The following is a 12,823-nucleotide window of genomic DNA, read 5'->3' on the forward strand; positions in this document are numbered from 1 at the left end:
TTCCCACACACACCAAGCCCCTCCCCCTGTCGTCTCTCTCCCTTTCTCCTGTTGCAGCTGCTTCCCACACACACCAAGCCCCTCCCCCTGTCGTCTCTCTCCTTTCTCCTGTTGCAGCTGCTTCCCACACACACCAAGCCCCTCCCCCCTGTCGCCTCTCTCTCCCTTTCTCCTGTTGCAGCTGCTTCCCACACACACCAAGCCCCCCCCCTGTCGTCTCTCTCCCTTTCTCCTGTTGCAGCTGCTTCCCACACACACCAAGCCCCCTCCCCCTGTCGTCTCTCTCCCTTTCTCCTGTTGCAGCTGCTTCCCACACACACCATGCCCCTCCCCTGTCGTCTCTCTCCCTTTCTCCTGTTGCAGCTGCTTCCCACACACACCAAGCCCCTCCCCCTGTCGTCTCTCTCCCTTTCTCCTGTTGCAGCTGCTTCCACACACACCAAGCCCCTCCCCTGTCGTCTCTCTCCCTTTCTCCTGTTGCAGCTGCTTCCCACACACACCAAGCCCCTCCCCCTGTCGTCTCTCTCCCTTTCTCCTGTTGCAGCTGCTTCCCACACACACCAAGCCCCTCCCCTGTCGTCTCTCTCCCTTTCTCCTGTTGCAGCTGCTTCCCACACACACCAAGCCCCTCCCCCTGTCGTCTCTCTCCCTTTCTCCTGTTGCAGCTGCTTCCCACACACACCAAGCCCCTCCCCCTGTCGTCTCTCTCCCTTTCTCCTGTTGCAGCTGCTTCCCACACACACCAAGCCCCTCCCCCTGTCGTCTCTCTCCCTTTCTCCTGTTGCAGCTGCTTCCCACACACACCAAGCCCCTCCCCTGTCGTCTCTCTCCCTTTCTCCTGTTGCAGCTGCTTCCCACACACACCAAGCCCCTCCCCCTGTCGTCTCTCTCCCTTTCTCCTGTTGCAGCTAAGCTTCCACACACACCATGCCCCCTCCTGTCGTCTCTCTCCCTTTCTCCTGTTGCAGCTGCTTCCCACACACACCAAGCCCCTCCCCCTGTCGTCTCTCTCCCTTTCTCCTGTTGCAGCTGCTTCCCACACACACCATGCCCCTCCCCCTGTCGTCTCTCTCCCTTTCTCCTGTTGCAGCTAAGTTTCCCACACACACCATGCCCCCTCCCCCTGTCGTCTCTCTCCCTTTCTCCTGTTGCAGCTGCTTCCACACACACCATGCCCCTCCCCTGTCGTCTCTCTCCCTTTCTCCTGTTGCAGCTGCTTCCCACACACACCAAGCCCCTCCCCCTGTCGTCTCTCTCCCTTTCTCCTGTTGCAGCTAAGCTTCCCACACACACCATGCCCCTCCCCTGTCGTCTCTCTCCTTTCTCCTGTTGCAGCTGCTTCCCACACACACCAAGCCCCCTCCCCTGTCGTCTCTCTCCCTTTCTCCTGTTGCAGCTAGCTTCACACACACCAAGCCCCCTCCCTGTCGTCTCTCTCCTTTCTCCTGTTGCAGCTGCTTCCCACACACACCATGCCCCTCCTGTCGTCTCTCTCCCTTTCTCCTGTTGCAGCTGCTTCCACACACACCAGCCCCCTCCTGTCGTCTCTCTCCCTTTCTCCTGTTGCAGCTGCTTCCCACACACACCATGCCCCTCCCCCTGTCGTCTCTCTCCCTTTCTCCTGTTGCAGCTGCTTCCCACACACACCAAGCCCCTCCCCTGTCGTCTCTCTCCTTTCTCCTGTTGCAGCTGCTCCACACACACCAAGCCCCCTCCCCCTGTCGTCTCTCTCCCTTTCTCCTGTTGCAGCTAGCTTCACACACACCAAGCCCCTCCCCCTGTCGTCTCTCTCCCTTTCTCCTGTTGCAGCTGCTTCCACACACACCAAGCCCCCCCCTGTCGTCTCTCTCCCTTTCTCCTGTTGCAGCTAGCTTCCACACACACCAAGCCCCTCCCCCTGTCGTCTCTCTCCCTTTCTCCTGTTGCAGCTGCTTCCCACACACACCAAGCCCCTCCCCTGTCGTCTCTCTCCCTTTCTCCTGTTGCAGCTGCTTCTACACACACCATGCCCCTCCCCTGTCGTCTCTCTCCCTTTCTCCTGTTGCAGCTGCTTCCCACACACACCAAGCCCCCTCCCCTGTCGTCTCTCTCCCTTTCTCCTGTTGCAGCTGTTCCCACACACACCAAGCCCCTCCCTGTCGTCTCTCTCCCTTTCTCCTGTTGCAGCTGCTTCCCACACACACCAAGCCCCTCCCCCTGTCGTCTCTCTCCCTTTCTCCTGTTGCAGCTGCTTCCACACACACCAAGCCCCTCCCCCTGTCGTCTCTCTCCCTTTCTCCTGTTGCAGCTGCTTCCACACACACACCAAGCCTCCCCCTGTCGTCTCTCCCCTTTCTCCTGTTGCAGCTGCTTCCCACACACACCAAGCCCCTCCCCCTGTCGTCTCTCTCCTTTCTCCTGTTGCAGCTGCTTCCCACACACACTAAGCCCCTCCCCTGTCGTCTCTCTCCTTTCTCCTGTTGCAGCTGCTTCCCACACACACCAAGCCCCTCCCCCTGTCGTCTCTCTCCCTTTCTCCTGTTGCAGCTGCTTCCCACACACACCAAGCCCCTCCCCTGTCGTCTCTCTCCCTTTCTCCTGTTGCAGCTGCTTCCCACACACACCAAGCCCTCCCCCTGTCGTCTCTCTCCCTTTCTCCTGTTGCAGCTGCTTCCCACACACACCAAGCCCCTCCCCTGTCGTCTCTCTCCCTTTCTCCTGTTGCAGCTGCTTCCCACACACACCAAGCCCCCTCCTGTGGGGTCTCTCTCCCTTTCTCCTGTTGCAGCTGCTTCCCACACACACCAAGCCTCTCCCCCTGTCGGTCTCTCTCCCTTTCTCCTGTTGCAGCTGCTTCCCACACACACAAAGCCCCTCCCTGTCAGTCTCTCTCCCTTTCTCCTGTTGCAGCTGCTTCCCACACACACCAAGCCCTCCCCCTGTCGTCTCTCCCCTTTCTCCTGTTGCAGCTGCTTCCCACACACACCATGCCCCTCCCCCTGTCGTCTCTCTCCCTTTCTCCTGTTGCAGCTGCTTCCCCCACACACCAAGCCCCTCCCCTGTCGTCTCTCTCCCTTTCTCCTGTTGCAGCTGCTTCCCACACACTAAGCCCCTCCTGTCGTCTCTCTCCTTTCTCCTGTTGCAGCTGCTTCCCACACACACCAAGCCCCTCCCCCTGTCGTCTCTCTCCCTTTCTCCTGTTGCAGCTGCTTCCCACACACACCAAGCCCCTCCCCCTGTCGTCTCTCTCCCTTTCTCCTGTTGCAGCTAAGCTTCCCACACACACCAAGCCCCTCCCCCTGTCGTCTCTCTCTCCTTTCTCCTGTTGCAGCTGCTTCCCACACACACCATGCCCCTCCCCCTGTCGTCTCTCTCCCTTTCTCCTGTTGCAGCTGCTTCCCACACACCAAGCCCCTCCCCTGTCGTCTCTCTCCCTTTCTCCTGTTGCAGCTGCTTCCACACACACAAGCCCCTCCCCTGTCGTCTCTCTCCTTTCTCCTGTTGCAGCTAAGCTCCCACACACACCATGCCCCCTCCTGTCGTCTCTCTCCCTTTCTCCTGTTGCAGCTGCTTCCCACACACACCAAGCCCCTCCCCCTGTCGTCTCTCTCCCTTTCTCCTGTTGCAGCTGCTTCCACACACACCAAGCCCCCTCCCCTGTCGTCTCTCTCCTTTCTCCTGTTGCAGCTGCTTCCCACACACACCAAGCCCCTCCTTGTCGTCTCTCTCCCTTTCTCCTGTTGCAGCTGCTTCCACACACACCAAGCCCCTCCCCTGTCGTCTCTCTCCCTTTCTCCTGTTGCAGCTGCTTCCCACACACACCAAGCCCCTCCCCTGTCGTCTCTCTCCTTTCTCCTGTTGCAGCTGCTTCCCACACACACCAAGCCCCTCCCCCTGTCGTCTCTCTCCCTTTCTCCTGTTGCAGCTGCTTCCCACACACACCAAGCCCCTCCCCCTGTCGTCTCTCTCCTTTCTCCTGTTGCAGCTGCTTCCACACACACCAAGCCCCTCCCCCTGTCGTCTCTCTCCCTTTCTCCTGTTGCAGCTGCTTCCACACACACCATGCCCCTCCCCTGTCGTCTCTCTCCCTTTCTCCTGTTGCAGCTGCTTCCACACACACCATGCCCCTCCCCTGTCGTCTCTCTCCCTTTCTCCTGTTGCAGCTGCTTCCCACACACCAAGCCCCCTCCCCTGTCGTCTCTCTCCTTTCTCCTGTTGCAGCTGCTTCCACACACACCAAGCCCCTCCCCCTGTCGTCTCTCTCCTTTCTCCTGTTGCAAAGCTGCTTCCACACACACCAAGCCCCTCCCCTGTCGTCTCTCCCCTTTCTCCTGTTGCAGCTGCTTCCCACACACACCATGCCCCTCCCCCTGTCGTCTCTCTCCTTTCTCCTGTTGCAGCTAGCTTCACACACACCATGCCCCTCCCCCTGTCGGTCTCTCTCCCTTTCTCCTGTTGCAGCTGCTTCCCACACACACCATGCCCCTCCCCTGTCGTCTCTCTCCCTTTCTCCTGTTGCAGCTGCTTCCCACACACACCAAGCCCCTCCCCCTGTCGTCTCTCTCCCTTTTCTCCTGTTGCAGCTGCTTCCACACACACACCAAGCCCCTCCCCTGTCGTCTCTCTCCTTTTCTCCTGTTGCAGCTGCTTCCCACACACACACCATGCCCCTCCCCTGTCGTCTCTCTCTCCTTTCTCCTGTTGCAGCTGCTTCCACACACACCAAGCCCCTCCTGTCGTCTCTCTCCTTTCTCCTGTTGTAGCTGCTTCCACACACACCAAGCCCTCCCCTGTCGTCTCTCTCCCTTTCTCCTGTTGTAGCTGCTTCCCACACACACCAAGCCCCTCCTTGTCGTCTCTCTCCTTTCTCCTGTTGCAGCTGCTTCCCACACACATCATGCCCCTCCCCCTGTCGTCTCTCTCCCTTTCTCCTGTTGTAGCTGCTTCCCACACACACCAAGCCCCTCCCCTGTCGTCTCTCTCCCTTTCTCCTGTTGCAGCTGCTTCCCACACACACCATGCCCCTCCCTGTCGGTCTCTCTCCTTTCTCCTGTTGCAGCTGCTTCCACACACACCAAGCCCCTCCTGTCGTCTCTCTCCCTTTCTCCTGTTGTAGCTGCTTCCACACACACCAAGCCCCTCCCCTGTCGTCTCTCTCCCTTTCTCCTGTTGCAGCTGCTTCCACACACACCAAGCCCCCTCCCCCTGTCGTCTCTCTCCCTTTCTCCTGTTGCAGCTGCTTCACACACACCAAGCCCCTCCCCTGTCGTCTCTCTCCCTTTCTCCTGTTGTAGCTGCTTCCCCACACACACCAAGCCCCTCCCCCTGTCGTCTCTCTCCCTTTCTCCTGTTGTAGCTGCTTCCCACACACACCAAGCCCCCTCCCCCTGTCGTTCTCTCTCCTTTCTCCTGTTGCAGCTGCTTCCACACACACCAAGCCCCCTCCCCTGTCGTCTCTCTCCTTTCTCCTGTTGCAGCTGCTTCCACACACACCAAGCCCCTCCCTGTCGTCTCTCTCCTTTTCTCCTGTTGCAGCTGCTTCCCACACACACCAAGCCCCTCCCTGTCGTCTCTCTCCTTTCTCCTGTTGCAGCTAAGCTTCCCACACACACCAAGCCCCCTCCCCTGTCAGTCTCTCTCCCTTTCTCCTGTTGCAGCTGCTTCCCCACACACACCAAGCCCCTCCCCCTGTCGTCTCTCTCCCTTTCTCCTGTTGCAGCTGCTTCCCACACACACCATGCCCCTCCCCCTGTCGTCTCTCTCCTTTCTCCTGTTGTAGCTGCTTCCCACACACACCATGCCCCTCCCCTGTCGTCTCTCTCCCTTTCTCCTGTTGTAGCTGCTTCCCACACACACCATGCCCCCCCCCTGTCGTCTCTCTCCCTTTCTCCTGTTGTAGCTGCTTCCCACACACACCATGCCCCTCCCCCTGTCGTCTCTCTCCCTTTCTCCTGTTGTAGCTGCTTCCCACACACCATGCCCCTCCCCTGTCGGTCTCTCTCCCTTTCTCCTGTTGCAGCTGCTTCCACACACACCAAGCCCCCTCCCCCTGTCGTCTCTCTCCCTTTCTCCTGTTGTAGCTGCTTCCCACACACACCATGCCCCTCCCCTGTCGTCTCTCTCCCTTTCTCCTGTTGTAGCTGCTTCCCCACACACACTAAGCCCCCTCCCCCTGTCGTCTCTCTCCCTTTCTCCTGTTGCAGCTGCTTCCACACACACCAAGCCCCTCCCCCTGTCGTCTCTCTCCCTTTCTCCTGTTGCAGCTGCTTCCCACACACACCAAGCCCCTCCCCTGTCGTCTCTCCCTTTCTCCTGTTGCAGCTGCTTCCCACACACCAAGCCCCTCCCCTGTCGTCTCTCCCTTTCTCCTGTTGCAGCTGCTTCCCACACACACCATGCCCCTCCCCTGTCGTCTCTCTCCCTTTCTCCTGTTGCAGCTGCTTCCACACACACCAAGCCCCTCCCCTGTCGTCTCTCTCCCTTTCTCCTGTTGCAGCTGCTTCCCACACACACCAAGCCCCTCCCTGTCGTCTCTCTCCCTTTTCTCCTGTTGCAGCTGCTTCCACACACACCAAGCCCCCTCCTGTCGTCTCTCTCCCTTTCTCCTGTTGCAGCTGCTTCCCACACACACCAAGCCCCTCCCCTGTCGTCTCTCTCCTTTCTCCTGTTGCAGCTGCTTCCCACACACACCATGCCCCTCCCCTGTCGTCTCTCTCCCTTTCTCCTGTTGCAGCTAGCTTCCACACACACCAAGCCCCTCCCCCTGTCGTCTCTCTCCTTTCTCCTGTTGCAGCTGCTTCCTACACACACCAAGCCCCCTCCCCCTGTCGTCTCTCTCCTTTCTCCTGTTGCAGCTGCTTCCCCACACACACCAAGCCCCTCCCCTGTCGTCTCTCTCCCTTTCTCCTGTTGCAGCTGCTTCCCACACACACCAAGCCCCTCCCCTGTCGTCTCTCTCCCTTTCTCCTGTTGCAGCTGCTTCCCACACACACCAAGCCCCCTCCCCTGTCGTCTCTCTCCCTTTCTCCTGTTGCAGCTGCTTCCACACACACCAAGCCCCTCCCCCTGTCGTCTCTCTCCTTTCTCCTGTTGCAGCTAGCTTCCCACACACACCAAGCCCCTCCCCTGTCGTCTCTCTCCCTTTCTCCTGTTGCAGCTGCTTCCCACACACCAAGCCCCTCCCCTGTCGTCTCTCTCCTTTCTCCTGTTGCAGCTGCTTCCCACACACACCAAGCCCCCTCCCCTGTCGTCTCTCTCCTTTCTCCTGTTGCAGCTGCTTCCCACACACACCAAGCCCCTCCCCTGTCGTCTCTCTCCCTTTCTCCTGTTGCAGCTGCTTCCCACACACACCAAGCCCCTCCCCTGTCGTCTCTCTCCCTTTCTCCTGTTGCAGCTGCTTCCCACACACACCATGCCCCCTCCCCCTGTCGTCTCTCTCCTTTCTCCTGTTGCAGCTGCTTCCCACACACACCAAGCCCCTCCCCTGTCGTCTCTCTCCCTTTCTCCTGTTGCAGCTGCTTCCACACACACCAAGCCCTCCCCTGTCGTCTCTCTCCTTTCTCCTGTTGCAGCTGCTTCCCACACACACCAAGCCCCTCCCTGTCGGTCTCTCTCCCTTTCTCCTGTTGCAGCTGCTTCCCACACACACCAAGCCCCTCCCCTGTCGTCTCTCTCCTTTCTCCTGTTGCGGCTGCTTCCACACACACCAAGCCCCTCCCCCTGTCGTCTCTCTCCCTTTCTCCTGTTGCAGCTGCTTCCCACACACCCATGCCCCTCCCCTGTCGTCTCTCCCCTTTCTCCTGTTGCAGCTGCTTCCCACACACACCATGCCCCTCCCCTGTCGTCTCTCTCCCTTTCTCCTGTTGCAGCTGCTTCCACACACACCAAGCCCCTCCCCTGTCGTCTCTCTCCCTTTCTCCTGTTGCAGCTGCTTCCACACACACCAAGCCCCCTCCCTGTCGTCTCTCTCCCTTTCTCCTGTTGCAGCTGCTTCCCACACACACCATGCCCCTCCCCTGTCGTCTCTCTCCTTTCTCCTGTTGCAGCTGCTTCCCACACACACCATGCCCCTCCCCTGTCGTCTCTCCCTTTCTCCTGTTGCAGCTGCTTCCACACACACCATGCCCCCTCCCCCTGTCGTCTCTCTCCCTTTCTCCTGTTGCAGCTGCTTCCCACACACACCAAGCCCCTCCCCCTGTCGTCTCTCTCCTTTCTCCTGTTGCAGCTGCTTCCCACACACACCAAGCCCCTCCCCTGTCGTCTCTCTCCCTTTCTCCTGTTGCAGCTAGCTTCCCCACACACACCAAGCCCCTCCCCCTGTCGTCTCTCTCCTTTCTCCTGTTGCAGCTGCTTCCTACACACACTCAAGCCCCTCCCCTGTCGTCTCTCTCCCTTTCTCCTGTTGCAGCTGCTTCCACACACACCATGCCCCTCCCCCTGTCGTCTCTCTCCTTTCTCCTGTTGCAGCTGCTTCCACACACACCATGCCCCTCCCCCTGTCGTCTCTCTCCCTTTCTCCTGTTGCAGCTGCTTCCCACACACACCAAGCCCCTCCCCCTGTCGTCTCTCTCCTTTCTCCTGTTGCAGCTGCTTCCCACACACACCAAGCCCCTCCCCTGTCGTCTCTCTCCCTTTCTCCTGTTGCAGCTGCTTCCCACACACACCATGCCCCCTCCCCCTGTCGTCTCTCTCCTTTCTCCTGTTGCAGCTGCTTCCCACACACACCAAGCCCCTCCCCTGTCGTCTCTCTCCTTTCTCCTGTTGCAGCTGCTTCCACACACACCAAGCCCCTCCCCTGTCGTCTCTCTCCTTTCTCCTGTTGCAGCTGCTTCCACACACACCAAGCCCCTCCCCTGTCGTCTCTCTCCCTTTCTCCTGTTGCAGCTAGCTTCCCACACACACCATGCCCCTCCCCCTGTCGTCTCTCTCCCTTTCTCCTGTTGCAGCTGCTTCCCACACACCAAGCCCCCTCCCCTGTCGTCTCTCTCCCTTTCTCCTGTTGCAGCTGCTTCCCACACACACCAAGCCCCTCCCCTGTCGTCTCTCTCCCTTTCTCCTGTTGCAGCTGCTTCCACACACACCATGCCCCTCCCCCTGTCGTCTCTCTCCCTTTCTCCTGTTGCAGCTGCTTCCCACACACACCAAGCCCCCTCCCCCTGTCGTCTCTCTCCCTTTCTCCTGTTGCAGCTAGCTTCCCACACACACCAAGCCCCTCCCCTGTCGTCTCTCTCCTTTCTCCTGTTGCAGCTGCTTCCCACACACACCAAGCCCCTCCCCTGTCGTCTCTCTCCCTTTCTCCTGTTGCAGCTGCTTCCCACACACACCAAGCCCCTCCCCCTGTCGTCTCTCTCCTTTCTCCTGTTGCAGCTGCTTCCCACACACACCAAGCCCCTCCCCTGTCGTCTCTCTCCCTTTCTCCTGTTGCAGCTGCTTCCCACACACACCAAGCCCCTCCCCTGTCGTCTCTCTCCCTTTCTCCTGTTGCAGCTGCTTCCCACACACACCAAGCCCCTCCCCTGTCGTCTCTCTCCCTTTCTCCTGTTGCAGCTGCTTCCCACACACACCAAGCCCCTCCCCTGTCGTCTCTCTCCCTTTCTCCTGTTGCAGCTGCTTCCACACACACCAAGCCCCTCCCCCTGTCGTCTCTCTCCTTTCTCCTGTTGCAGCTGCTTCCACACACACCAAGCCCCTCCCCTGTCGTCTCTCTCCCTTTCTCCTGTTGCAGCTGCTTCCCACACACACCAAGCCCCTCCCCCTGTCGTCTCTCTCCCTTTCTCCTGTTGCAGCTGCTTCCCACACACACCATGCCCCTCCCCCTGTCAAGCAAGCACCGCAGTTCCTTCTCCCTTTCTCCTGTTGCAGCTGCTTCCCACACATACCATGCCCCTCCCCCTGTCAAGCAAGCACCGCAGTTCCTTCTCCCTTTCTCCTGTTGCAGCTGCTTCCCACACACACCAAGCCCCTCCCCCTGTCAAGCAAGCGCCGCAGTTCCTTGTCCTCGATGTTAGATTCAAAGTTAGATACATACGTTTGCATGCTGTTCTGTTAGATCAAACGCAGTCAACAGATTGTTCCCATCAAGAATGAATCCGCTTTCCACTTTCTTCTTAATATAAATCATTCTAATTCTATTATTCCAACAGTTCACCAAAGTCTTTTAATCTATATCGCAAGTCAAATTGCAATCGCATTATTTGGTAAAAAAAAACACGATTAGATATTTTGCCCATATTGTGCAGCCTTAGTTGTTTTAATCGTTGATGTTTGTGACTTAATCCATAACATTTATGGTAGATTTCACATTTGTCCTATAGGCCTCATGCAGTTTAGCAAATCTGATGCTTCAAGTATTGTTCACTTTAGCCTGATAACGTTTCTGGGTAACATTTTACATTACAGAACGGATGAAAGTGGTAATAACTAGATAATAGTATGGTAACAAGCTATAGTTACACACCATGAAAACAGTATTTGTCATTTATTTTCAGTGTAATTGTATTACTTCCGTTAAGTTATATAATACACCACATACTTTTAAAAAAAGCTTCCTCTTAAACAAATATCTGCCAAACTCAATTAGTGGATGCACAGGTAAGTATGAAAAAAAAAAATATATATGTTTGCACTCACTACCTGTAAGTCGCTCTGGATAAGAGCGTCTGCTAAATGACTAAAATGTAAATGTAAGTGCAACAAACATTGTGTACAAACGTGTAGGCTATGAGTCTAGAATATGCTACAAGCTTTTGTCCATGGTGTTATGTAAAATCCTAGGGCTTTGCGAAACCTTAAAGGGAAGTTTTGTTGCTTTGCATTACTTACCGACTTGTGCTAAGTAGTGCAATGCCATAGAGAGATTCTTAATTATTGCATTTTAAACAGGTAACAAACAGACACATATAAGAAATGAGAGCAGTTTGTGAGATTTCGCTCTTCCTGTATATGTCTTGTCTTCACCATCAAAAAGTAAGCTAACTAGAATCTCAGCCCCTGTTTAGTAAGGCTGTCACATTCTTCTTTAAATGGGCTCAAGCATTAGCCCAGATCATATGGGCATGATTGCTAAAGAAGGAGTCATTCAGACATTAAGTAGACACTTAGTAATAGGGCCCATTGGTTCCCAGTAATCTGCTTCTAAGGTTAGAACTCACATGCTCTTGTTTTCCTTGGTTTCCACAGTCATGGTACTTCACATTCATACATTGTTGAGGATTGTATGTTGTGTGAATGAGTGGTACCATTAAACTCTAAAACCAAGGAAAACAACTGGACTGCAGTCAGTTACCTACAGTGAAAATATCTGAGACGTGAACATTGGAGTTTTTTGTAAATGTTGATACATGCAATACTTGGGGCACTCATGAATGCATGCAAAGCTTGCAGAGCAAGTTAAAATAATGCATTTGAATTGCACCTGCACTTAACTGATGTGGTGGCACTGATGTGGTCGACTGTAGGCATAATCTACCAATTGTCCACATGATTGCTAGAGCGATAATTTAAAAACATGAAACATTAATATGATTATCCCATCCCTTAATCAAATTTATGTTATTCTTTAAAAGATGAAGAATAAGGATGATGTCTACATTTTAAAACTGTATTCACCGTAGGGACGACAGCTACAATCTGCCAGAAGAGCCACAAGACATGCTGAAATCAGTTCTGCAGTCCCCTACAAAGGTTGGTTGAAGTAACTGTAACACTTCATTTCACATTCATGTTAATATTTATTGATGTACTATTTAGTAACTAAGTATATGGTAATGCACGCACACACACACACACACACACACACACACACAGTCCTCTTACCCACACAAAAGTGGACAACATAGGCGTTTCATTGCTGATTGCTGTTCCATTGCTGATGCAAACCTTTTTTTCCCTCTTACTGTACTGAAGCAAAGACAGAACCCATTCAACAGCACACCACTTACACCTGAAATTTTGGAGGACACAGACAGCCAGTTACCCAATGAAGCAATGGAGCAAACCAAGACACCTGACGGGGGTGAGCTCCTTACCTGTACATTATCTGTGGCTGTCATTTTAGTATCCAAGAATAAACTGAAAAAGGACATCAAGTGAATATATGGATTCGGTAATAACACTTCATTTGAATGTTCTGTCATAATGCCTACGTAAGGTAGTCATAAACATGACTTAATGCTATGTCGCATGTTGCACCGACATTTTTCTGAAACCTTACAGCTGAGAAGTTAGTTACTTCAATGAATCTTACTGTAAATTATGTTTTTAGCAATCTTATGTTAGCGATATCACGGAACATTCAAAAACATTCAAATACATACCAAACACTGACATATTCTTTTCTTTGATGGTTCCTATGCCGAGACACCACCATTTTAGAGAAACATCTAGAAACATCTAGATGCAAGCGGTTTCTATTTGGCGTCATGCAGTTTGCACGTTTACTACAGTAATTCAGTCTTCATGATTCAACTGTAACACGCCATGTGTTGTGTTTTTAATGGAGTGGACAACTAGATGGACAAACAGTCAAAGCATTTTCCTTGCAAACAACCGTAAGTCTGGTGAACTGACCCCATTGAAAGCCATGCGTGTAAACCCTCTCCTGGGCTTTCGGTATTTCTCGGTTGCTTTTTAAACAAATTGCTAGCATGTTCTCGTTGCATGATTGTTATAAGCATGTATTTTTGTCATGTCGTGAACATAATATGTATGGTATTTCTTCCACCTTTCTTTCATAACATTCGCATAAGAAGGGAAGAGGAAAACACAATTCCCTATAGCCATTATGTAGATTCCAATTACCAAAACAGAATGCAAGAATGATTACCATTGTTCATTCTCATTGTTT

The 12,823-nt window shown here is 54.5% G+C and overlaps 1 protein-coding gene across 3 annotated transcripts in view; it reads left to right on the forward strand.

Moving 5' to 3' along the window:
* sytl2a (synaptotagmin-like 2a) overlaps positions 1 to 12,823 on the forward strand; it is a 55,615-nt gene that overhangs the window by 24,784 nt on the left and 18,008 nt on the right. For all 3 annotated transcript variants that reach the window (XM_041893665.2, XM_041893666.2, XM_041893667.2), the window contains exons 5-6: positions 11,592 to 11,661; positions 11,884 to 11,992. In XM_041893665.2, the coding sequence (XP_041749599.1) occupies positions 11,592 to 11,661; positions 11,884 to 11,992 (179 nt within the window). The remainder of the gene's footprint in view (positions 1 to 11,591; positions 11,662 to 11,883; positions 11,993 to 12,823) is intronic.

The sequence above is a fragment of the Coregonus clupeaformis genome, chromosome 13, assembly GCF_020615455.1.
Source record: "Coregonus clupeaformis isolate EN_2021a chromosome 13, ASM2061545v1, whole genome shotgun sequence".
NCBI classification, from domain to species: Eukaryota; Metazoa; Chordata; class Actinopteri; order Salmoniformes; family Salmonidae; genus Coregonus; species Coregonus clupeaformis.